Raw genomic sequence first — 26,091 nt, forward strand, 5'->3', positions numbered from 1 at the left:
TTTTATGGATTGAGTGCAATAATTCTGTTGTAATTGCGACTATAAAATATGTAAACAATCTTTCTGAATCTAGAATGTACTGGTGCTTTCTGTCTGTTTTCACATTGTACATTAAATGTGTCTATTTAACTTAATGGAAAACATAGTTATTCATAATTGATATGTTAGGAACTTAATGTTATTAACTTTGTTCATAAATGTCAGACGACTGATTATTGGTCATAGCTCTGTCACCAGGAGGTTGTCGCTGTGTTCTCACTAAACAGTGTTGTCGTGTTGTGACGTCATTCAGAGTGGTTATTGATATGTTGTTTTAACACTGGAGAATCAACATAATGGATGTGATGTATTGGTTGGTTAGACATCCTTTGACTTTGTCATTCATACAGTACAGTAACTCAACCTTAACGTACCAAAACCGAGACATGTTGGGCCATGCACACACAGGTTTTACCCAGATTGTTGCTCTGGTATGTATTAAAGGGATAGTTCAACATTTGGGAATTATGCTTACTGGCTATAATGACAAGAGTTAGATGAGACGATTGCCACTCTATATCTGTATGGTAACTATGGAGTCAGCAGGCGGTTAAGTTAGCTTAGCTTAGCTTAGCTTAGCATAAAGCCTGGAAACAGGGGGAAACAACTAGCTCAGTTCAATAGGTAAAACAAATCCACCCACCAGCAGACCTGAAAAAAAGGCAAACTGACAGGTTTCTTAACATTGAGTGTAAGACATGAGTTTTTCAAACCATACTGCTATCGACTGTAAATGATATGACAGCTGTGTGGAAACTGACAGGGTAGTTCTATCAAATACATATATATCTGTATCATCTGCATACATCTAAAAAACTGCTCGGTGAGATTTTAATTATGATTTTTTAGCTTGTTCTAAAACTAATTTGTGGTTTTGTGATTAGCAGCTAATTATGTTTTTTGAGTTTAGGTGTTCGGTGTACGCAGTGGGAATGAAAGAGGCACTATTCTCACATTCTCAGTGTAGCATAAACATTTTGAAGCTGTTATTTTAAGATGGAGTACTTACACAATGTTGCTTTAAAGGTACGTGTAGACAGTTTTTTTACCTTTGGCCATAGCCTTAGTATAAACACTGTTTTACCGTGTTTATACTAAGCTAGCCAGTTAGCCTGCTGCAGCTTCATAGTTAGCTTACAAGCCTGAGAGTGGCCTCGAACCCACTCATAATTTTGTACTAACAATTTTTTCAACTGTTAGTACTCTGTATTAACTTGTTTAATGTTCCCAATGTTGCCTTTCATTCTGCAGGCTAGATTTTAACAGTAACCCAGGATCTGAACAGTTATCGATTGTACATGGGTTTGATTAATTGAGAGTTGAAGGAGAGTACGTTCAAGGCTATCAGAAAACAGCGTCAATGAAGAAAAGGTAACGCCTGCAAACTCATCCCAACTGATTATGTGCTGTACAGCATTCTATTACCTTCTTATTACTTCTTATTTAACAAATAATTTACAAAATATTACAGAACTCAGTTGCGTCGTCCACAAATAATGATAAATTGATGGCATTTGGAAGTACGTTTTATTCAGAACAAAAGCTAAGTTATGTGACATGTTGTATCTTGTATCAGAATCACCTTCAGCAGTCGAGTGTAGGAGTTGGGTTGAAATGCAGCTCTTTAACCCGGTGTCTGTCAGCATTCACTGACCCAGTTCTTCAAACATAGTGGAGAAATTAATGTGCTGTGTAGGTGTGGTATATGAAAGGGGGGGTGGTGGGGGGCAGGAATTGAATGTATCAAACCAGGACAAACAAGGATCTGATAATGGTTACATTTCACGCATGTTTAAATTAAATTGTGGATAATTTGGAGCAAAGACACTCAGTTTTATTGTGTAAGAAATATGGTACACTAGTTTTTATTACCTACTATGGTCTTTCTGAGCTCAAATGTAGTGTTATCAGTGAATACAGAATGCATAAAACTGACCTTGGACATGCCTTACCTTTGAAGATAACACCACAGAGTTTTGATTTGAATTCCAAATGTGCTGCAAAAGTAGAACTGAGCCTCAGGAAGAAAATAAATTCACGGATTAGTGAAATAGCTTGCATCCTCTAATTTTCTGTCAGAGTCATTTGAATAACATCAACATCTGAGGCTGAAAAACAACACAGCATTAGCAGAGTCAGTGTCACTTACAACATTTTCCACTCCACTGTGTGATTTAGGATCATTTCAGCCCACTTCTCTTTGCTGCGGATTAGATAACAGATGCTATGCTTGTTTCCATAGAGATATTCAATTAAATGACATAGAGACTGAGTTAAGAGTAAATTGTATTATAGGAAATAGAATACTCAACAAAAGTGTTCCTCGCTTCTTTTGGAGAACAAGCCCTCTTGCAGTACAGTGAAATCAAAATATTTGTTTCCTAGAAATCAGTTTATATGCTTCTATATCTTTAGTCTTTGCTGTGATCATAGACATACAAATAGTAGATGTAGCATCCGTGACGTCACCCATTGGTTTGTTACAAGCGTCGCCATCTTGTTTTTTGCAACTGGATGTGTAGATTTTTGACGAGAGGGTGGAGCTGGGGAGGATGACGCGGCCAAGCTAGTGTTGTTTATGGTTGCAATGTCACTGCGCTAAGCTAAACACTAAAGGGGGAAAGTTGTCGATTTTCAACCCTTCTGAAAGGAGTTATCCAGCAGAGTTTTACTGGCAGGTAAACACGCACCTGTGGGTACTGCCGCCATTCATCTGCATGTACGGCGGGACAGCAAGGTTACCAGCTAACACTAGCGGAAGCTAGCTAGCTTGGTTAGCAGAACGCTAAATAATGCTTTTCTACATGACCAAAATGTCCCTATTAACTTTGATGAAGTAAAGACACACAGTGAGAGGGTCAAAGTTCAAGATTAAAACACAGACAACACCAAAAAACAAGTTCAAGGCTATTCTATTCTATTTTTAAGATTATTTTTTGGGGTATTTTAGGCCTTTATTTTTATAGGACAGCTGAAGACATGAAAGGGTAGAGAGGGGGAACAAAGGGCCGCAGGTCGGAGTCGAACATGCGCCGAGGAGTAAACCTCTATACATGGGCGCGCGTTCTACCAGGTGAGCTTACCAGGCGCCCAAGTTCACAGCTATTCTAATGAACACAGTGCTATGGATACACATTGCTAAGCCTCTGTCCTGATTGACAGGTTGGCGTGTAGCCACGCCCCTAAAGCATCCCCTGCTTTATTGTCTGTTTTGAAATAAATGGGCCCATAATTTCCAAAATGAACATCATGCTGTATTGAAGAAGTCTTGAAATTAGCGATTGAGGCCATAAAATCGTTATGAAAATGTTCATTAGGTGGTAAATCAAGTGAGAAGTAGGGTCATTTTCCCATAGACTTTTATAGAAATTACTACTTTTTGCAACCAGTGGAGCGCCCCCTGCTGGAAATGAGATAGAATGCAGGTTTAAGGCACTTCCTTATTGGCTTCACTTTTCAGGCCCAGAAATGTATTATACAGTCTATGGTTGTGACTTGTGTATTTGTACTTCAAAATTGTAATAAGAAGATTAACTTTTCTACAGTGACTGCGCCCTCTACATAAGTATTCTCCAGGGGTTTGAATTTTTGGCAATTACAGTTAGTTTTCCTCAGAGGAAACTTGTTGGAGATCTTAAGGTCATCATGGCCTATACACTAACCATCTGCAGTTAAAACCCACTGTGCAACTGTAACTCAAAATAGTTTCAGGCCTGCCTAAACTTCATGTTGTGATCCTGCTAAGGACTTTCACTTTTCTACCAGATAGAGTTTGCTAAATTGTTTAATTCGTATGGCTGCTCTTTTATTGCTTTTATTGAAACTTAATCAAGTTCCAATAAAGGGACTTCAAATTGTAGTATGAAAAAACGTTCTCGGTCTGGTAGCCTGACTTTCTGGGATCTGTCAGAGGAGATGAGACAGAGTTATTGAACTTTTCCAAGCAGAACTAATACATTCATTTAATTAATGAGTGACAATGTCAAAATATTCAAATAGATATGTGCAGTTATGCCAACAAAATGATAACAATCAGTGTGTGGTGTTTGTGCAACATTTCTGTTCATTTAAAGAAAATGAAATAAATATGTGCACCTTGCTCTCGTCAATTTTACGATTAGTCAAACATTTTGACCCTTGCCTATCTTCCATATATCCTTAAAGCCACAGGGGCTAGTTTTGGCATTGATATAACAAAAAAAAAATGAGAACAGGGTATCATCCGCTTGAGATACTTGGGGCGTTATTATTTTCTGGGCAATCATTCCTGCTCTCCCATTATCACTACTGTCAGTGAGGCTTATCTCTGCCTGCCTGCCTGCCTCGCCAGCCATGGCTCAGACACATCCTCCAAGCAACCACAATGCATTGTTCTAATGAGGTTACAGCCTGAAGCAAAGTGATTTGTTTTGTAGACGTTATTATGGTGGCCTTTTGGCTGGCCCCTTAATTTCATCAGTGAAGCACTATTAAACAGTAAAGGTCTTATAAGAAAATGGGCCATGCTGGGGGACCTTTTGACATCCTCACAGTGGCAGTTGCATAACCCTGAATACAAGAGATAGTTGTGTTTTTAGAAGTTTCAGGCTATTCATCTATAATTAGAACCTAAGATGTCTAGATTGAGTTTGTTTTGATGGTTTGTTTTGATAAGTTAATTCATATTTTCAGATTTGTCACACTTCCAGTAGGACACTGTACTAGGGCTGCTTGATCATGTAAAAAAAAAATCATAATCATGATTATTTTGATCAATATTGAAATCACAATAATTTAACACGATTACTCATTGACTTTTGGAAAGATGCATAGTATGCATCATTCAGAACACAGGGCAAAATAAGAGTTTTCCGGCAAAATGTAATGTGCAAAATAATTGTTATTCTCGAGTACATTGTTTTTATGGTTGTTCGGAGCCGCAATTGAAACGCGATGAAAATGTGATTAATTACACAGCCCTAGAGTCTAGACCAGGGGTCTTCAACGCTTTTTAAGCCAAGGACCCCTTAGCTGAGAGAGAAATATCGGGTTCTTTCAACCAAATTGCCCAGAAATAACGTGGATGCATGCTTTGCAGGTAATATTAATGATTACTTCCATTGAATTTGGGGTGTTTTATTCAATTTTATAGCATTTGGAGAGAAAAAAATGAAAACAGTATCCAGTCTGTGACTCACTCAACATCTTCTGATTTTAACTATTAATCAAAATAATTCATAATTGTAGCTTTTTTTAAACCCAAAAGTTAAGTATAATGTCATTTAAATTAGGTTTATTGAACGTGAATTTTAAGAAAAAGCGTCAGAAAAACGAATAAAACATCGGAAAAAGCACCCCAAAAAAGTTCATTTTAAATATTGACCCAGGTTCACAACACAAGGGTTAAAAAATGACAAGAAGTAAAAGTTGACTTCTAGTAGTTTATATCATAGCATGGATTCAAAGCCAATAAATTACAACTTTGCACATTGTAATGATCAGATCCATGATTATGGTGTTTGGACCTACTTTTTCATACTCATCCAGCACAAAGTCAAGTTGCATGCTCTGCTTATTAATACACTTTACTGCCATTCAACATGTTTGACTGTCTGGTACGTTTGCTTGGATTGAACTTTACAGGGTTAGCCAGCAATTGAGTATTGCACTTCTAAAACATTGGAGGGAAAAATCAAGCAGTAGAGGCCAATATATCCTGACTTTTAGTCCCTGGTGTGGCTTAAGCTCCGTAAAGACTTGAGTCTACATATCCCTTAATGCAGCCATGGCTTTTTTAGGGTCTCAATAATAAATCAACACAGCAGTAGAGAAACAGGAAATGAGGAAAGAGAGAGCTAGGGAATGGCGTGCAAGAAAAAGATCCCTGGCCGGACTTAAACCAGGGACAATGTGGTTCAAAATCTGCACTGTAAACCCCGAGGCTACCAAGGCGCCTGTTTTATTTTTTATGAGACCCTTCCTGCCTGGAAAGTGCCCACCTCTTCTAAGACAGGCTTTCTGTTATAGATTTGTTCTAAACCCAAGTTTATATACTATGCTGTTGCAACAAGTCCTCCAAATTACACAACAAAATGTTGCCCCTATCGGCAGGACAATGTCATTTGCCTGTTCCTTTCGAAACAAATTACAAATCACAGTTGCAAAAATAAAAGCATTTTCCGATCTGACACTGGTATGGTTATGTTTAAGCAAAAACAGAACTTTGTAAACGTTAGTGAATCAACGTTGACTGTCGCTAGGAAACAGGAAACAAACAGCAGTCTCCTGGGTTAAAGTCCATCCACCCTGACCAGCTGCTGACTGTGTGGCTCTATGAGAGCGTCACCTGACTTCCTCATTTGCTACAGACGGACAAAAGTCATAATTCCTAGAGCCGGTAGAGGGCTTTGTCGCTTGTGGCTTTGTGTCCCCCTGATGATGTCATCAGGGCTATTTTCTCAAACTTTGCAACCATAGAAATAGAATGAGAGACATTGCCATTCAAATTCATTCTCATTTTTTTTGTGTACCATTTTACCAAGAACTGTGACCGTTGTAGCAGGCTAACTTCCACAAAAACTTTCCCAAACTGACTTGTGGCAAGTTGCGGACTCACTGAGGTGAGGTTCTGCGACAAATGAGCAGTGCGAAGCGTGGAGAGGCGTCTTTTGTGCATTATATCCATTGCCTTGAAGCCAGAGAGGAATTGAGGATTGCTAGATTTAATTGCTTCATCTTTCTTTTGGTAAGTCATCAAATTCTTTTCTATTCTCCATTAGGGGCAACCTCTAGCTCACCATGTAAGCCGAGTCCTTTGCAGCAGCCTGGGTTCGACTCCGACTTGCAGCCCTGCTGCGTGTCATTCCTTCTGTCTCTCTCTCTTTCCTATCTGTCTATACTATCTAAGAAAAAGAAAAGCCCCCAAAAAATAATCTTCAAAAATGTTCTCTGAAAGACTTTACTGATGTGTGTTGTCACAATACCAACTCTTCATTCACATTTTCTCTTCAAATAGTCAAATAAAGGCAAACAGTTCAATGTCCGTTCTACTCTCATTATATTTCTATGCTTGCAACGCTGCTTAAAAGAGCCACAGAAGAAGTAGAAACTGACCTCCATATGGAAAGTTAGTAGTGCCATGTTGACACTTTCTTTCATGTTGCTATGAGTCTGTGTATGTTTACAAAATAGCAGTTTTGTGACATTACATGATAAATTGAACCAAACATTTCATTTTGAGGGAACATTTGGGAAATTTTAAGGCCACTGCATCCGAGACAGGCAGACAGTAATGTGGAACTAGAAAATTACAGACTTCCCACTAACAATGGCTTAAGTGAGAGAGAGCAAATCCAGTGGTTGAGCAAAGGCCATATAGTTAATATCATTAGTAACAGCTGATCTATTTATTTTATTTATTTATTTATTTGACAAGGACATTGCACAACAAATGTGTTGCACAGATCAGAGATAGCTACAAGCTAATTTTCATCTGTAGTCCCTGGGCAGAGGCAAAGTGACAGCAGGTATATACGTGGATGATGAGCATTCCTACTAATACTAAGTTCATTCCCAATAAAAAATACAGATAAAATACAATACAAATACAGCACCTACACAAGGATCCCCTCAACAGACATGCAATTTCAATATTTACAGTATGTGCAATTATTACAGTTTTTTTGTGTTGTTTTTACTTTTATTATTGCCTACCTAAAATTTGAACAGTACCCTAGTTTACCAGTTTTGTATTAATGATCACAAATCTGACCGTCTTTCAACCACTTCTTGAGGTTAACTTTAAACTGTTGCAAAGTAACACTCTCTCGAACAACAACTGGCAACAAATTCCACATCCCTGCGGCTTTCACAGAAAAGCAGTTCTGCCCAAAAGTAGAGGACCTAAAGTTAACATAACAATGTCCTCTAGAAGAGGCTCGCGTAGTTCTAATACCTGCCTCTTTTTTCACAAACTTTCTCAGGGGCTGTGGGGCCAAATTATGAAGAATCTTATATACTAAACTGACATTTGAAAACACAACGAAATTGTCAAACGTTAATAATTTATATTTCTTCACAATGTTACAGTAATGGTAGGAAAAAGGTTTTTTATCTAAAATTTTAAGTGCCTGCTTGTACAAGCTTTGAAGTGGCTGTAATGCAGAATTGGTTGAAAGAGTCCAATTTGTGTGCATTAAGTAAGATGAGAAAATATCATTGCATGCATATAACGCTTAGCAGCATCTGTGCTCATTTGAGGACGAATATATCTAAACTGTGATAAATTAAATTTTACAGTTTTTATCAATTTTGAAATATGCTTTTTAAACGACAGTGTCCTATCCAACACTACGCCTAAATACTTGACCGACTCAACTTCCTGAATCCTTGTACCTTTACCACAATTTCCGGCGCATAGTGAAACGTATTCCTTATTGAAAAGAACATGCTGACTGTTTTACTAAAATTTAATGTCAAGCATGATTGTACCATCTAATCTGAGATTTTTTCCATCGCTCCATGGAGCACAGCTGCTGCTTTTTGACCTGATTTTGCATGGACATATATCATCGCGTCATCGGCATACATTTGTACATGAACGTAAGGACAGATAGCTGGAAGATCATTTATAAAAACACTGAACAAAAGAGGGCCCAGAATGGAGCCTTGTGGCACCCCAACTGGGCAGTCCAAAAAAGAAGACATAGTGCTCTTAATTCTTGTGCAGTGCTTCCTATTCTCTAAATATGATTTAAACCATCGTAATGTCTTGTTAGAAATATTGTGAGTGGACAATTTAGATAGCAGGATGTTATGGTTTACCGTGTCGAAAGCTCTTTTCAGGTCTAGAAATATGGCATCCACCACCCCCCCTTTATCCAACCCGGCTTTAAGTTGTTCAAGAAAATAACAAAGTGCCATTTCAGTTGAATGATGTTTTCTAAAACCAAACTGAAGTGGATTCAGGGGGTACTCTCCATAATTCAAATGATCCATCAGTTGCCTGGCCACTACTTTCTCAACTAACTTCGATATTACAGGTAGGATACTCACTGGTCTGTAGTTGGCTAGCTCAGCTTTATCTCCTCCCTTATGCAAAGGTGTAATCACTGCCTTTTTTAGACAGTCAGGAAAGACCGCTTCTCTGATGGATCGATTGATTAGCTGAGTAGTTGGTCATCATAGGGTGGCAGCATTCCTTTTAATCATACACAAATCTAAACCACAACAATCCTGTGACTTTGAATTTTTAAGTCCTTGTAAAATGTTGAGGACTTCTTGCTCCGTGACCTCACTTAAGTGAAACACTTGTTTAGTTGAATCTACATATTTTGTTTCCATTTTTCTATTACCAAAAACAACAACCAAATCATTAATAGAATCTTTAAAAAAACTATTAAAAGCACTAGCTACCTTTGATTCTTCTTGCGTTAAGACGTTGTTTATTTTCATTTTATAACATTTCTGAGATGTTTTTTTCCGAGAAATAGTATCAATGTGCTTGCAGACTAAGTGATTGTTTCCTTTCTTTCCTTTATCTGAGCTACCTTTACTCTGCTGTTTGACATGTCCTGCAAAGAGAGGACAACACGGCCTACAGTAAAGAGTCTGCATGATAGGAAGGTTTGTGTGTGTGTGTGTGTGTGTGTGTGCACAGTGAGGGAGTATCAGGGGAGGGGTAGATATTGCAGATATGTTTTGTGTCTGCTGAGTTTGTCTAGCAGGTGTTGATGACCTGATTTTAACATGACATGACTTTTTTCTTCTTCAAAAGTCTGCCCTCTCTTGGCCCTTTGGTACTGTTCAGATTCTCAAGTTTTCACTCCGTTTTTTAAACAATGCCTTCTATGTGGTGATAATTGACAGGAGATGACAGTTTCATGCTGAATTAATGAAGCGCACCAAACTGAGAATGAGTGTCAGTTTTTATAATTAGTTAGTTAGCAGTGGTGGAATGTAACTAAGCACAGATTTACTCAAGTATTGTATTTAAGTACACATTTAAGGTACTTGTACTTTTCTTGAATCTTTTCTTTTCCTGCCACTTTCTACTTCTACTCCGCTACATTTCAGAGAGAAATATTGGACTTTTTACTCCACTACACATTCATCTGACAGCTTTAGTTACTAGTTACTTTACACATTAAAGCTATAGTGCGTAGTTTCTGCCTCCACCATGAGGAATTCAAAGTAATGACAACAAAACTGTCGGCGCGTCCACATGATACAAGCCCGTCCAGCCAACACCCCCCCTCCCCCCCACGCAGTTGCTAGTAGCCAAGGAGGACACGGAGGATTAAAAAAACATGATGGACTCTTCAGAAGAGGAAATTATCTTTCTGCGCGGTAAGGTCACCGGACGCCCCAGTCTTCTGAACATAGTCGTAGTGAGAGGTCCAGAGAGAGTTGTGTGGAGCTGATAGTCTTAATTAGCTTTGTAGCAACTCATTTGACTTGATTGTAACGGACGACAGAATATCAAAAAGTTACACACTAAAACTTTAAGATTTTTGAATACAAAACACATGTAGTTTATAAAATATGAAGTTTTATTATTAAGTAAACTACCCAACAATATAACGGCCTACAAGTCCAGCTGAAATGATTAGACCATTAAACACTTGATTAACAGAACTGTTTTGATTGTTTCTAGTTTCTAAAATCTGAGGATTTTTCTGCATTGAATACTTTTACTTTTAATACTTTAAGTACATTTACTGATGATACTTACATACTTTTACTTAGGTAACATTTTCAACGCAGGACTTTTACTTGTGACAGAGTATTAGAGTTTTACAGCGTGGAATTAATACTTTTACTTTAGTAAAGGATCTGAATACTTCTTTCACCACTGTTAGTTTTAGAATTTAGTCAATCTCTGTGTACAGAGTAGGAAGAATCCCAGGTTGGTCTGCTTCTGTACAGACAGCCTCAAGATGTCATATTTGCAGAAAAATTCCTGAATGGGACACTATCTACTTGGCAGCTGCTAACGCCTGCTGATTTGAATATACAAACCTCATTCTGACCACTGGGACAATGAAAGTCTGTCCTGTTGCTGAGAGACCAGAGCTGCCCTGACAAGCTCTGTGGGAAAGAGATGACAGTGATAATCAGTGTGAATGTGTAAAACTGCTGGTTAATAACTTAGATTTTGTATTTGCCATCATGATAAATATAGTAGCACATTTCTCTTGTGGAAACAAAGGAAGTTTCAATGTGCAGTATGAAGAGTTTATTTATCATCAGACATTAAGACTCCTGATTACAAAACAGCAAGTTGTGTAGTAAAATGGTGAACACGGTAACCTTCACGTATTTTTGTGTGTGTGAATTTATTTATTTTGAAGTAGTGCATTAAAAAAGCTGAATGGAAACTGCAAAATTCAATAAAACTTCCTCAATTGTGTAAAACAGTTTTTAAGCTCACTTCAGGTGGTTTTTGCCTTTGTGGAAAAAGAGTTGATAAGGAATCATGATTGGACAACTCAAAAAGCTCCCCGGTATGTGATTGTCATGATTGGATGTCCTGGCTGTCAGTCAAACTCCCTGCTATTGCAACACATGACATCTGAGGGAAACAAGTGACTTGATTTGGGACTTGACTTGCCTTGGACATGACTTGAGTTGACCTGCTTGAGACTTGGCCCAAATGACTTGAGACTGCTTGATGAGGTGGTCTTGGTATGCTTTGATCGAACTTTGGAGTGGTTCGTTTGTGGTGAGAACGTGATCTGACCTTGAACCACACCAAATAAACATACTCCGCAAGTCTAAGCTAAATGTTTCCTGTAGTCAGGTGTGTTTAGCAATCTGCGATGCAGCAGAGCAGCAAACTTGCAGTGTTTCTCTCACAGAAATAGACAGCAGTCAAGCTTGCTGTCCATCACTCGCATCTCCATGGTCAAACCAGCTGCCGCTAAAGTTGGAGACAGACGCCGGCAGAGCAGAGCAGAGCGAAGTCGCAGTGACCAGAGCAGACGTAGTAACGTCGCCTGCGAAACAATGTCTGATTATTGAAATGAAATGAGTTGGTTTGACCTTGGAGATGCAAGAAATATGCACTAGTCCAGAACACATGACCTTCTTCCTGTATTTACTTTCATTGCTCCCTCCCCAGAAACATTCAACCAGTAACAGTAGTGAACGTTCTTGTGTGATTTTTACCGTGCATTCATGGACATCGGAAAAACGTTTTCCTGAGTGAAAACGTCACCATTCACGTAACTTCCTGTGGGAATCAGAGGTGGGAAACTCGGGTGAATTTTGCTAACCGAGTTGGTGACGCGTTGTTGACAACTGACGTTTGATGGAGGCGACTTTGGTTCACTGAACATATTTCAGTGACAATAAACTGTTTATTGTGGACAAATGCCTCTGCCAAGAAACATGCACATACATAATATGTTTAAAATTATTCATAAATAGGCCTATGTATAAAAAAACAACACATTATCCGTGTCTTTTCATATTGGTTGTCCTGCAGGTAACACAAACAAACACCTGGCGATGTGCTGTTTGGATGCTCGCATAAGAAAACAGCCGCATCCCGACCATGTGAACGCTGCCAGTAGGAAAAACAGCGTAATCACGGGGGCGGTCCCTGTTATTCCGAGGTGGCATGAACGCGCCATTAGTACGCTTGGATTATTCCAGGTGTGCAACGAAACCGAACCAAGGGAAAATTGCTCCAAGTTTACAAACTCATCAACTGATTCGGACCACAGCAAATTAACTACAGGTGTGAAAACGCCCTTACCTGGGACTTGAGCAAAAATGACTTGGTCAAAACACTGCCAGAAAGTAAACACGAGTTTACTTAAGGGACCGTTCGGTATTTATGGAATGGACCACCGGAGGAAAATAGGGGAGGGTCATGTCTTTTTATTCTTTGTTGAGGGGAGGGTTGAGCGGGTTACTCAACTTTTGTATTCATATAAACAGCAAAATTTCAAAGTGGCTTGTTTGGTGCATATTTTTCCATGTAGCTCTTAGTCTCGGCCCTCCTTCGCTACCAGATGGGTCTGACCCATGAGTTTGGCTGTGGGGCACGGGGAGCACTGCCCCCCTGGTGGCTTCCTTCCTTTAACATCAACTGAGGAACTCAGCCTACATTGAGCACACACTCTACGGGGTGAGCTAGAGGTCCACACTTTTCCACCATATTTTAAAGAAAATAAAACTGCCATTTGTCACTCATACAGGACCTAAAGTCACGGTGAACGATTGATTACATCATTGCAAACCTATAATCTGCAGCTTAACAGCAGCAAGCAACAGTCAAAAGAAGCATATAGCGTGGCCTTTAAGACAACCTAATAATTACCTAAATGTTTGATTAGTGAGGAGAGAAATCCATTCGATCAACGTGTGCCTGAGAATATGTTCCAATGTGATATAGATCACCCTCAAAGCATCTAAAATGAAACAACAGCACATCTCCAGGAATAGTGTGCGAGTCACTGCATGAGGAGGAGTTCCACAAAAGTCAAAATGGAGCAGGACTGGGAGGTATTTATAGAAACTATTGTCTATTTAAAATGCTCTATTTAGAGCAGTGCTGTTGGCACTTGGAGAATGTAGGGCTCCATTCATACTTTAATCTGACTGTGACATACAGACTGCACTGTGCCAAAGATCACACAGTGGAGGCAGCCAGTCCTCACAATATCTTTCAATACAATCAACCAAGATCTGAACAGGAATTCAGATGCTGCTGACTTTGGATCCTTTGAATCACTGACAACTAATAAATATGTTAGTCATTATTTTGGAATTATTATAGTGAACCAGTATGAATGCAAGTCCCATGTAAACGGAGAAGTTTCATTTATTTGATTGCACTCCAGTGATGAGTTGGTTATTAAAAATGACACAGTAACAACATCTTCGGGTCAGATGTGCACTAATGAATGCCAGTCTTTTCTAAGATAAATATTTGGCAGCTACAGTGCACATCTGCTTTTCATTTCCAGCTTTCATACAGTCCTGGCTCTATGGCAACACTTGCAGGACACCACTCAGTCCTTTTTTAATGTCCAGAACATATAAAAAGAATCAAGGTATAGGTGGGTCACTTATTGTAAATATTCTACAGTATATTCATTATGTCTGTATTGTTTAAGTTAAGGTGGGCTCTCTCTAAGCTCTGTACTTCACTGCCACTGCCGTACCAAATGCTTGCTCTTGGGGGGATTTTTTGTGTCTCTGTAAATTATAGAGTGTGGTCTAGACCTACTCTTTCTGTAAAGTGTCCTGAGATAACTTCTGTTAAGATTTGACACTATAAATGAAATTGAATTGAATTAAAATATAATGCAGTATTAGCCTGACAAGCCAGATCCACATCCAGATGTTGGGTCTGGGAACTCACCATTGACAGAGCTCAATCTGAGGGGTGGGATAAACGGTTGTCTTTCAAATTCTCTCTGCACACAATAGGACAGCGCTACAAGCAACCAGAGCAACGAAGAAGGTAGGGGAGCTAGCTGATAGATTAAACTTTTGTTGTATTTTTTAAGAATGACTTCAGTGCCGTTCTTTGTTCTTTTCTCAAAGAAAAGCGGAACTCCAAGTCTTCCAGAGTCGCAGCCAAAGCCGATTCGAAAGACCGCTGTTCCCAGCAGCAGAAGCCCTAAGCCCGCCAACCGACTCTATACACGATGTGATTAATGTTATCTTGGTCTTAGATCTAAAAACAGTATTTTATGTGGAAGACCATAAATATAGATGTTCCAAAAGAACTTTTTTTTTTTAAGATTATATTTTTTGTCATTTTAGGCCTTTATCTATATAGGACAGATGAAGACATGAAAGGGGGAATGAAATGCAGCAAAGGGCCACAGGTCGGAGTCAAACCCGCGGCCACTGCGTCGAGGAGCCCCTATACATGGGTGCCCGCTCTACCAGGCGAGCTACCCAGGCGCCCCCAAAAGAACATTTTTTATTGTAAAACTTGCTGACATCTGTATGTTCAGATTACATTTTACATACTGAAAAATTTACCAATCTACACTTAAGCATTTTAATACTTATATTACCTGTCTATATATTTATTCCAATTTGTATTATTCATTCTTCACTGTACACTCACCTTTTAGCATAGGCTTAAGAGTATGCAGAATGTTACTGAGAGAACACAAGAATGTGACAAATAAAACCTTTGAATCTTCAATTATATTTTTATAATTTATCCATTGAAATCCATTGATGCAAACAGCTGTGTTGGTCGTTGGAAGAGGATTTTGTAATGCAAACATGTGATGCAAAAAGTGACATATCATCACTGCTAATGTAGTAATATGTGTCTTAGTGTGGTGTGGGAAGCACACTTCCTAAACAAATGATCTAAATTTCATTATAATGCTCCACTGAACTCTTCTGACATATGTCCCGGAACATAATATGGTCACATCTAGAAAAAAACTATTCTAAAACCACACTTCGTAAATAATATGAGCTAATTTTTCTAACAAAGCCTTCTTTGTCTGCCAGTCAGCTTTTACAGGAGCACTGTTTCACAGTAACAGGAGAAGCTGTGGGAAATCTTAAAGCTGTTTTCTTGTGATACAGTGAAGAAAATGGATGAGTGAGTCTGCACTCATCCACTTGTGTGTGGTTTCTACTGAATGTACGGGTCATGTAAGCACTTAGAGATCTGTATCTGTGCAGAACAGCCACGGAAATGATTGTTTGTAATGGATGGTCTTGGATGCAACGCTACGAAAACTAATTGTATTCCACGTATTTATTGCTGTATGCACCACACTGACTGCTGCTGTATAAGAGCGCTAAGATCTGTGTAGGGAGGAGGTCGGGGTCAACGGGTAGGTCCTAAAACACAGGGCTTTTAAGCAGGGGAGTGGAGTTTGTGTTCTGGAAGAAGTTAAGGGGAAAACACAACACTTTCACCCAGGAAACAGGTGTTTGTGTGCCGGGAGTACTACTTAAGGGGACTGGTGTTTAAACCCAAACCACAATCTGATGACAAGTAGTCGTTTTGGTGCCTAACCCACTATCCCTGACCCCTAATCTACTAACCCACTAACCCTAACCCACTAACCCTAACCTTAGCCACAGGACAGTCACTTTTTGTCAGCTAAACTTAACAGCAATCTTCACGGTGCCTTTTTCCCGGCTTACCGTAACCTTTTCTCTGCTAAATTGAACTGTAAAGACTGCTAAACTTAATTGTCATGTGACCGGTTGCCACGTGACCATCCGGCTATTGCCGTAATTTCATAGGATATCATACGAATTGATGTGCATACATTTTGGTACGATATCATACGAACCCGTTCATGAGAATGCGTTGCCTGATGTGATAGAAGATCAGATTTTGTCATAAGTTTTTATTATTGTAATTTTGTGCCGGATGCTCCCTCACCTTCCGCTCTCTGTGTGTTGCCGTTCTCAAACTCAACAAACTTCAAGTTAGCAAGCTACACGTGAAAATAATTTGGATTTTGCAATAAGGCAGTCCTGCTTGGTTCTTTCAGGGAATGATTTTATTTACAAAGAATATATTTAAGGCATTTACTATGTAACTGGGACGTTTTGGGACTGATTGGTGGGGATTGCTATGGACGTATTGATGGATGGATGGAAGTACACACGACGACATACTGGTAAGAGCAAATGCTGTTTAACCATGTATCCAGCTAATTTAAATAGCTCACGTTACTGTATTGTGTGAACAGTTAACAATTACTAAATATTGTATGTGGTGTTTTCTTTTGCGATGTGCAAATGTTCCATAAAAGTTTCTCTTCCCAAGACCATTTTGCAGAGCCACTGACGCTGTGTCTGCAGCTTAGCTCCGCCCAAGACAATTGATTGGTTTATATTCATGCAAACAACCCAGATAGTTTTTTTGTCCTATCCCAGAATGTATGTGTGTTGTTGTGTAGCCAGACCTTCCTCCACAGAGCTGTGGAGATAGGGCTGGCAATGCCAGACTACTGCACAAGAAAACTTACTTGGACAAGCAACACAAAGGTGAGATTTATGCTTTATCATGCCTTTTTGTTCTTGGCCATAGCTTATCCACGTTACTTATGACTGTTTATTAATTAATCGGTTAATGGAAATGGAATAACCAAATACATCTCCACCACATATCACATTATTCAATTTTGTCAAAAATTGTTTAGCATTTCAATAGATAGATATTTTTGTGTGTTTTTATAATGTCTGTTTGGTAACAAAATGTTATGTGATGCTCATGATAAAATAAAACATTTTATTGTCCAAAATGACCATTTACATTGAAAAAGCCATGAAAAAAACATGATCACACTGCAAAGTTAACAGCCGGAGTAATTAGATGGTAAACACATGCTAACAATATCTGATTGCATGTAATCTGAAAGTGCTGTCTTTTAAGGTTAACCCGTATCTACGGTGAGACTATGTGACTGCTCTGTCTCAGAGTCTACCTTAAAATGTCAAGTGAGGTCCACTTTTGGATTTGTCCCAAGAGCAGCAAATTACACATCACTCCTGGTTACAAAACATCTGGATAACAAAAGACCTGGAGGAGCTTAAAGGGAGGCAGCTGCAAAGAAGCGCAGCAGACGGACTGATTTCTTCAACATGAATCCTGCTCTGTTGGTGTTGGCGTTGTCTTCGCTGGCCACAGTGGCAGCTCAGTCTCACGACCATCATGACATGGGCTGGGTCAACGGCTACCGTCAGAGCTTCAACTTCCAGTGTCCCCACGGAGAGGTCCTCGTGGCCGTCAGGAGCTACTTCAGCGAGACGGACGGCTCGGACCGCCTGTGGACGTTTGAGTGCCAGCCCACGCCTGAGGGTCTGGGGGAGCCCAGTGACTGCTGGTGGGACGACATCAACCGTGCTGGGATGGAGTGGTGGGTCCTCTGTCAGTGATTAATTGAGTGTATTGAAAGTTTAAATACCATGTTAGTTGGACTGATTTGATTTTTAAGAGTGAATTTAAGTTGAATTTCAGCAGTTTTCTCGGTAGGACGACTAGCCTGTAGCACAGAGATGCACAGAATTCACTCAGATGAACTGTGTGTGAGTTAGTGGAGGGAAGAGCCAGAGAGTCGTTGGAGCAGACAGTCAGGAGCCAGTTGTCTGTTATATACGACACTGTACAAATGTCAACCCAAAACCTTGTGAGCTTAGAGCAGGACCTAAAAAGATGCCTGCAAATTCTGTCAGCTGACCTACATTTATCACAGGTGGCAGAAACAGAAGGACTTTAAACTGAATAAGCGGACGTCTAGCATTAATAGAGCATACTTTTACCCTGTTCAGCCCTTTCTCCCATAGCTGATCAGAGATTACCTCACCAGTGTTCTTAATTAGGTTTTTCTCCCGTTTATCTTATTGCAAACATTACACTCATGTCTTAGTTAGCAGGGACTTAACCAGCAGTGATATAAATAAATGCTGCAGAATAATATGCGACTACATTAATAATACAAAATGCACTGTAAGGAGATCAACATCTGAGTCAGATTACACGTGTACAGTAAGTTTTTTTGGTACACTCTGTGAGCAGTTTTCTACAGCTTCTTTTTCACTCTGGACAGCAGCTGTGGACATTTGTTCATCTTGGCCCAGATAAACATTTTAGAAGAACATTTATCAAAGACATATCCATGTGAAAGCCACGTCATAGGCACATCTTCGGCCCATTTCAGAACCAAGGGTTTCAATCAACAGGACGTAGCCTACAGATCAAAGATTAAAAAAATGCCTGAATAATCAAGTTGTGTGCCTTTACTGTATGTCTAGGCATACTTTGACTAACAACATTTGGTAAAGGTCACTGTTAGCAGACAACAAATATGAGGTCTGTGTGGAGTTTGATGCTGAAACTGTTGTATGAACAAAACCACCCGTGTTGTTGGAATGGAAGTTCTCATCTAGAGCAGTGGATCTCAACCTGGGGGTCAGGACCCCAAGGGGGTCACAAGATCATTTTTTGGGGTCGCCAGATGGTTGTGGGGAAAAAAATGTAATAACATGACTAGACTAGACTGAGGAATGTTTTTTACATCACTGTGTGAGTTTGGTACATTTCCTGTGTTATATTCAGAGCTTCGTTCACAGAAAGAGGTCTGAAGGCAGGTCAGGGAGAGAGAAAAAGTCACAAACGCATCAACAACCCATAGAGCCTGGAGCACATTGGACAAGACTAGGTGCTAGCTGCTAAAACTAAAACTAAACTAGTCATTTAGCAAAGCAGTTTGTTGTTAAACTTAGCCAAGTGTGTAGTAGGTGGACATTTATCAGCTACTTTACAGAATTAAATCCATAGACTGTATGAAATATGGATGTAGTCTCGTACATCATCCATAAGTTTCTGAAGAGGAAAAAATGAAGCTCAAACTGGATGGCTCCAGCCATCGCCATCTTGGCAGTGCCTTACATGCCTGTTATACACTAATCCAAAAATGGGCAAAGAGGTGGATGGAGCTGTGGCGGGCCGAATTAGACCTACAGTCCATGCTAGCCACCTGTGCGGACATGCCCTTAATTACGTATAACTTTAAGCCATAATATTAATTAAATGGGTGCAGTTATGAACATGGAAATCATCTGGAGACTAAAACCGTTTTTTTGTACCAGGCTGTAAACATGTTTATTTCTGCTGTAAAGTTGGGCATTTTAACATTGGGGTTGAATTGCTTTTGGAATCAGCCCCAAGTACCACACAAAAACACCACAACTATTTTTACGATTGTATAGTTGCGTAACTGCCAGGCGTACTGTTACTGCTGCGTAGTTAACTGAACTAGCTAGGTTAACCAACAAAACTAACATTAGCTTGCAAATACCTGGTTAGAGTGATGATAGGTAATATGGAAAATGGTCAACACATTGACCACCTGATAAAATTGTGTTTAATAATCAAATTGAATGACATTTGACAAAATAACGCAACATAACTCCAATAACAAAATGTTAGCTAGGTTAGCATGACTGGGTATTTCCCACCGATTCTAAACTGCTTGAATAGCCTACTACTAATATATTTTTCCATGTTTGCAAACATAAAACTAAGTAATACACATTAACAAGAGATAGTTAGGTTTAATATAATTCTCCATATAATAGAATGCCTAAAAAAGTTCCACGTGTGTATCTTTTTGTTACTTTCATAAAAGTTGAATACTGTCCACTGTTCTCTCATTCAGAGGAACAAATCAGGTCCTCCTGGTCCTCCCTGGCCAGCAACACTGACAGTTCCTGGGAACATGACTTCCTCCTGTGAATCATAACAAGATTCCTCCAACAGGCCAATGTCCAATGGCGCTTCAGAGACATCACATTGCATTTTATGAACCACGTGTTAAAGCATTTTCCTGGGTTTTGCAACATGTTATTCACAAAAACTAGATAGTAAAAATAGACTATTCAACAATTAATGCCAAAATCTTACATTAACATGTTCCACAAACTTTGAACTAACTGCAAAGAAAGGTTGATCTAATTAAAGGACTTGGATCAAACTTTAATAAACCAGTTTGGAGGGATAATTGTAGCCTTGCAGTACCATGTAAACAGCAGCTTGAATCACACAAGTAAACAAATCGCTGACTATATCTGCTTCAGATTACTTGTTCTAGGCAGAAGAGCATTTTTTTTTTGTGTTCTTCAGATTGATTTCAAGTTAAGCTCGACTGCACCCAGCCCCTGATAAAGACTACAATACTGTGAACTCTATCCCTGCCACGCCTCCTGCCTCTCTTTAACATAGCTGTCTGTTTGAATTACACCAGTTAGGACATTACCCTGCAGGAAAACTACCCCCACTGGCTAAATGGCTGATGGCTGTGCCCATGTTACCATGACAAATGTCACACAAATGTGTGTTGTGGTGACAGGAAAGTGTATGGGCCATAGAATTTGCAATGTCAACCAACCAGTATTTATACTTCATAACAATATAGACAAATTTTTTCTTTGTCTGAAATAATTTTCAGTTTTACCTCTCAAGAAATCCAATTACCTTTTGTTTGAAAGCAGGGAAAAGAATGACTCGGTGATAACAGGAGAGGATGGGTTTTATTTTAGATCTTTTTCTGTGTCCTTAACTGTTTTTGTTTTTGTTTTTTTATAACTGAATGATTCTCATTTGTCTTTGCAGGACTTCAACATGCACTCGTAACGGCCTGGTAGCAGGCGTACAAAGCAAGTACTTTGAATCTGTTCTTGACCGGGAATGGCAGTTCTACTGCTGCTATTACAAACGCCGCTGTCCCTACTCCTGCATGTACGTTCTCAGAGGGCTATGTCAAAGTAGTAGTTCGACATTTTGGGAAATATGCTTATTCCCTTTTTTCTCAAGAGTTACAGTAGATAGGAAGATTGATACCACTACCATACTGTATCTGTTTGTTAAACATGAAGCTGAAGCCAGTGGATGCTTGCCGACTTTCTCGTTAGATTTAGCGACGTTAACAACTTGAGCGTACGTTAACAAATGAGCGTATTACATCATATGGCGGCTTTTAGCAATTTTTGGAGCTTGTGCTAGCTACTTTCATTGGAAAAGAGTTAGCTTGTAAAATACTCAAAGGGGTGTTAAAATCTGCATACCAGCAGCTCACTAATTAACACACACAACTAAACAAAAGAGATACACGTTTAGCTCGTACACAAACGTAAGTTTAAATTGAGTTAAATTAACTTTCTGGTTTTACAGAGGTTATGTGCCAGACTATTTCTTAGCCTTGAGTTTGCTAGCGGAGACTCCAGGAAGTCACTGCTCCTTGCTAAGAAATCATCCCGCACATAACATACACTTACATTTTTGTAAGGAGTAAACAAACAATATATAACATGTTGATAAGGGAGTTTATTGTTCCCCCTTTGGACCAAGCCAGGTTAGCTGTTTGCCCATTTAAATTTGTGCTAAGCTAACTGTCTCCTGGCTGTAGCTTACTGTACAGACATGACAGTGGAATCAATCTTCTCATCTTAATCTCAGCAAGAAAGCGAATAATCATATTTCCCAAAATGTAAAATTATCCTTTTAAAGCTTTATACATTTAAACTTAACTCGCCAAAACATAACACAAACTTTTTGTTGCTTTCCACAGGAAGACCAATGACATTCCTGAACACTTCAGAGAGGAGGCGGAAATGGTGATCCCTTCTTATGGCTACTTCATTCGTGGTGCCTAGTTCATTTACAAAATTGTTGAAATCCTCTCATGGCTGCATTGTAAGAAAGGATCTCCATAGTACAGCCTATGGGACCAGTATTTATTGGCAGACCAAACAAAAACTGAAGAAACATTTTTGCTTGATCATTTGTGATCCTTGAACTGACACCATTTTGTCTTGTACTCTGTTTCAGAGATCGGCAGTGGAAGTACATCCTGTGCAGAATGACAGACTTTGACTGTGAATTTGAAAATTTATAGACTTGTAATCATCATTTTGATGTTGTGTTTTTTTAATGAAACATACATATTTACTCTTACATTTAAACAAAAACATAGTACTGGCATTATACATAACTGATATGATTCATGTTTTCATTCATGTATTTACTTTTGTTGAATGAATGAACCACAGGCATGTGATGTATGCCTGTATAATCACTGTTTTTTAGTTTAGCATGCAAAAATGACATATAAAGATAAATGTCATAATAAACATAAACACAGAGGGTCTAAAGGGGATTTGGGCTTGAGCAGATACTTTAGAAAGCTTTGGAAAGGGTTTTAATTCAGAGACCGGAGGAACTGGAAGTCATTTGGCAGCATGTGAAAGTGTTTTTCCACCAACAAAAGTCAATTATGTGATGCTGTGGTTATGGTGGTAGAAAACACTGCATCAGGCTCTGCTCCAAGATCTCTTAGTTGAGCTGAGTTGATGGTCAAACAAAGTGGTTTTATTTGGACCATTTTCACAGTTATAAAAGCATTCCGTGAGCTACAGGGTGTGAATGATTAGGATATTGTCTTGGAGGTAACACTTGGAACAATTGTGTATGTGTTGCAAGTAATGAGACACTTCTTTCAGAATCACTGCCAACATGAGCTTTGCATGCAATTAAGAGTGTCCCACTTGCTTTCAATTGCATCTCTCCTTAATTGAAGTCTCTTGTTCAGTTTGGCAATTACAGCCATACAGTATATTGTACTGGAACTCATGTAATACTGTTTGGAAATGGGCTTAAAACCATCTATTTCTTTTATTTATTACTTTGTAAAGTCATTTATTTGGTGTGTATCTGGTGTGTTCGTCCATTCGACATGATGGAAAAAAGCATCAAATAACAGAGTATATTATGTTTGAAATGAAATTCAAGAATATGAATTTTGAGTATTGAGATAACTGAAAAACAATAGGCTACACTCGTCGAGGGAAAAGGTTGTGGGAGAAAGGATCATTTAGCTGGTAATCCCTAATGTCAGACCCTTCCAGCAGCATGTTATGGCAATATAAAGCCGTGTTGAGTTTGCCTTCAGCCAAGTTAAGCCCAAATGAGCTGTTGATATCGTCATGACTGACTACATCCTCTGTGTTTTTGGAAGGCTTACACCCTGACATATCAACAGCAAATCAGTTTTTTTATTCACATGGTAGTTTGTGGAATGGAGAAAAAATTATAAACGAATGTATCTCAAGCAACTTGAAGTTATTATTGAAGATTTTCAAAGGAATAGTTTGACATTTTGGGAAAGTTGAAGTTCTGCTACGGAGAGTTAGAAGAGACAATCAATACTACTCTTATATCTGTCTGTTATATACAGCCAGCAGCCACTTAGTTAATCTTAGAATAAAGACTCAAGGTAATAAAATAAAAGCACTTCTAAAGTGAACAGGTTGTATCTTTTTTTTTTTTTTTTACATTTTTATTGCAAAAAAGAAGAGGAGAAAAATACAAACAACCCAAACAAACAACACAAGAATATAGAGATATAAATACATATAGGCATATAGGAAATCATTGCATCACCAAACTTTCAGCTTCAACAGTCAAAACACACTCTTAAACTAAATGTCTCTTATTTAGGCCTATTATGAGTGTCCATAGTCCATCTAAGCCATTATCTCTGCAAAACCCTTGTAAAGCTGAGGCTGCACGTTCCATCATTACCAGTTCTATAAAGTCCTTTAGCCAGTGATGCAAACAAAAACAATTTGATTTCCTTTTCTTTCCAATTCACTTGAATAATCCTTTTCACAGACAGGAATGTCATTGTTGTTGTTGTATCATGCGTTGCGTTGCCGCAGACTTCAGTCCGTCCACTTTGGCTCCCAACAAACACACTTCTGGGCATTAACGTAACATATTTTGGACTCCTTTCCAAATTTCTCTTATTTCTGGGCATTGTCATAACACAGATGTTAAATTTCCTCTCTCTCTCTCTCTGACATATTAGGATTAGCTTCTGTGGAGTTATATACTGTATGTTTGGTATAAAATCGTCATCTGTATCAGTTTATATCTAACACATTTTGACAGGTAATTTGTATGTGGCATTATAGTGTCCCATTGTTATCGATAGCTGTTTTGCCAGAACATTTTCCCATTGTAATGTAACTTTATCCACGCCACTCCAGAGGACACAGATTTAATCTGTAAAGTTTGGATACTGTGCCTCTATTTGTTACAATCTCTTTCAATTCATTATGTGTCTTTATCTGTGGCCAGTACAGTGCCTTGAGATTGGAATTTCTGCAATATAGATTTTAGCTGTAAGTAGGCTACTGCAGAAACACAAATCATTAAGATCAACATTTGCTTTAAGCTCATTACAGTAATACGGTTGCCCCATAATGGACATGAAGGCAGCTTTCTAATAGCAGATTTCTGTTGGATTCTTTTTGCTTTTTAACATGAGACGCTAATAATTAAGTTCGGTATGTTTGTAGTGACCTTTGTATAGTCTGGCATTGCCAGACCTTTCTTTACCAGGGTCAGAGGACGAGTCTCGCTTGCCAAACCTATTTCCACAGCGCTGCGGAGTAAGGTCTGGCCCCTCCACACATACAATATTAAATTAAGTTAACTGTTGACACAATACAGTAACGTGAGCTATTTAAATTAACTGGATATATGGTTAAACATAATTTGCTCTTACCAGTGTATCGCTGTGTGTACTTCATCCACAGCAATCCCACCAATCAGTCCCAAAACGTCCCAGTTAGAGAGGAAATGCTGTAAACATATTCTTAGTAAATCTTTACAATAATTCCCTGAAAGAACCAAGCAGACCTGTCTTATTGCACAATCCAAATTGTCTTCAAAACTTGCCATTCGCTAGCTCGAAGTTTGTTGTTGTTTCCCAAAACCAAGTTTTACAAGCGAGGGACATCCATTCAATGAATTGTCGCCGATCCAGAATAGATGACTCCAACAGGCCCTCTTTTGAGTCCGAAAACACCAGGTTATTCCTTCTGCTCTGTGATTTCAGGTAAGTGACTTTAGTTTTTAACAATTGCACTTCTTTGGAGAGGTCCCAGGTCATTTTGGTGTGTCTTAGAGGTCCTCTAAGTTGCCAATTCGTTGTTGCATTCGCCACTCTATTAATCATTATCTTCCGTTCAGGTCATCAAATTTTTGTTCAAATGATTAATTGATTTCAGCACAATGCTTTCCGTCATTTATTCTTAACTGTTGGCAAGAAATCAAATTAGCATATTTACCAACATTTTTAACAATTGGTTTAAGGAACTTGTATGTACTACGAATGTATGAAAAAGCATTTTTACCCCTCAGGCATAAACATTCCTTTTTAGATATTGGAAAGAGTAGTTTGAAAAAGCAATTCCAACTCAAGGTCTGCTTACTTGCTTTTTATATATTATCTCAACCATATCATATAGTATCAACCATATTGTATAGTATGTACTTTCATGCTTCATTTTTGAGCCATTATAGACGAGAAGTTCTAAAAGTGATATGTACGAAATCAGAACAGCTATTGAGCTTGAAAGTCAACAGATCTTTCTTCATGACAACTGGACAAACTCCATTCACTGATGAAGCTCATGTTATGTGGTTGAAGGTTCCAGAAAAAGCGAGTAACTGGACCTTGAGTTGGGATTGTACACTTGAGAGCATACATTTCCTCC

At 38.9% G+C, this 26,091-nt stretch overlaps 1 protein-coding gene across 1 annotated transcript; it reads left to right on the top strand.

Annotated features, from left to right (window-relative positions):
• The first annotated feature begins 16,928 nt into the window (after window positions 1–16,928).
• Window positions 16,929–23,831, top strand: dpt (dermatopontin). The gene is made up of 5 exons (XM_039812404.1): window positions 16,929–17,016; window positions 17,405–17,888; window positions 21,143–21,268; window positions 22,098–22,178; window positions 22,325–23,831. Exons 2-5 carry the CDS (start codon window positions 17,614–17,616, stop codon window positions 22,422–22,424), a joined length of 582 nt encoding a protein of 193 aa, XP_039668338.1. The 5' UTR covers window positions 16,929–17,016; window positions 17,405–17,613; the 3' UTR covers window positions 22,425–23,831.
• Window positions 23,832–26,091: the final 2,260 nt, after the last annotated feature.

The sequence above is a fragment of the Perca fluviatilis genome, chromosome 9, assembly GCF_010015445.1.
Source record: "Perca fluviatilis chromosome 9, GENO_Pfluv_1.0, whole genome shotgun sequence".
NCBI classification, from domain to species: Eukaryota; Metazoa; Chordata; class Actinopteri; order Perciformes; family Percidae; genus Perca; species Perca fluviatilis.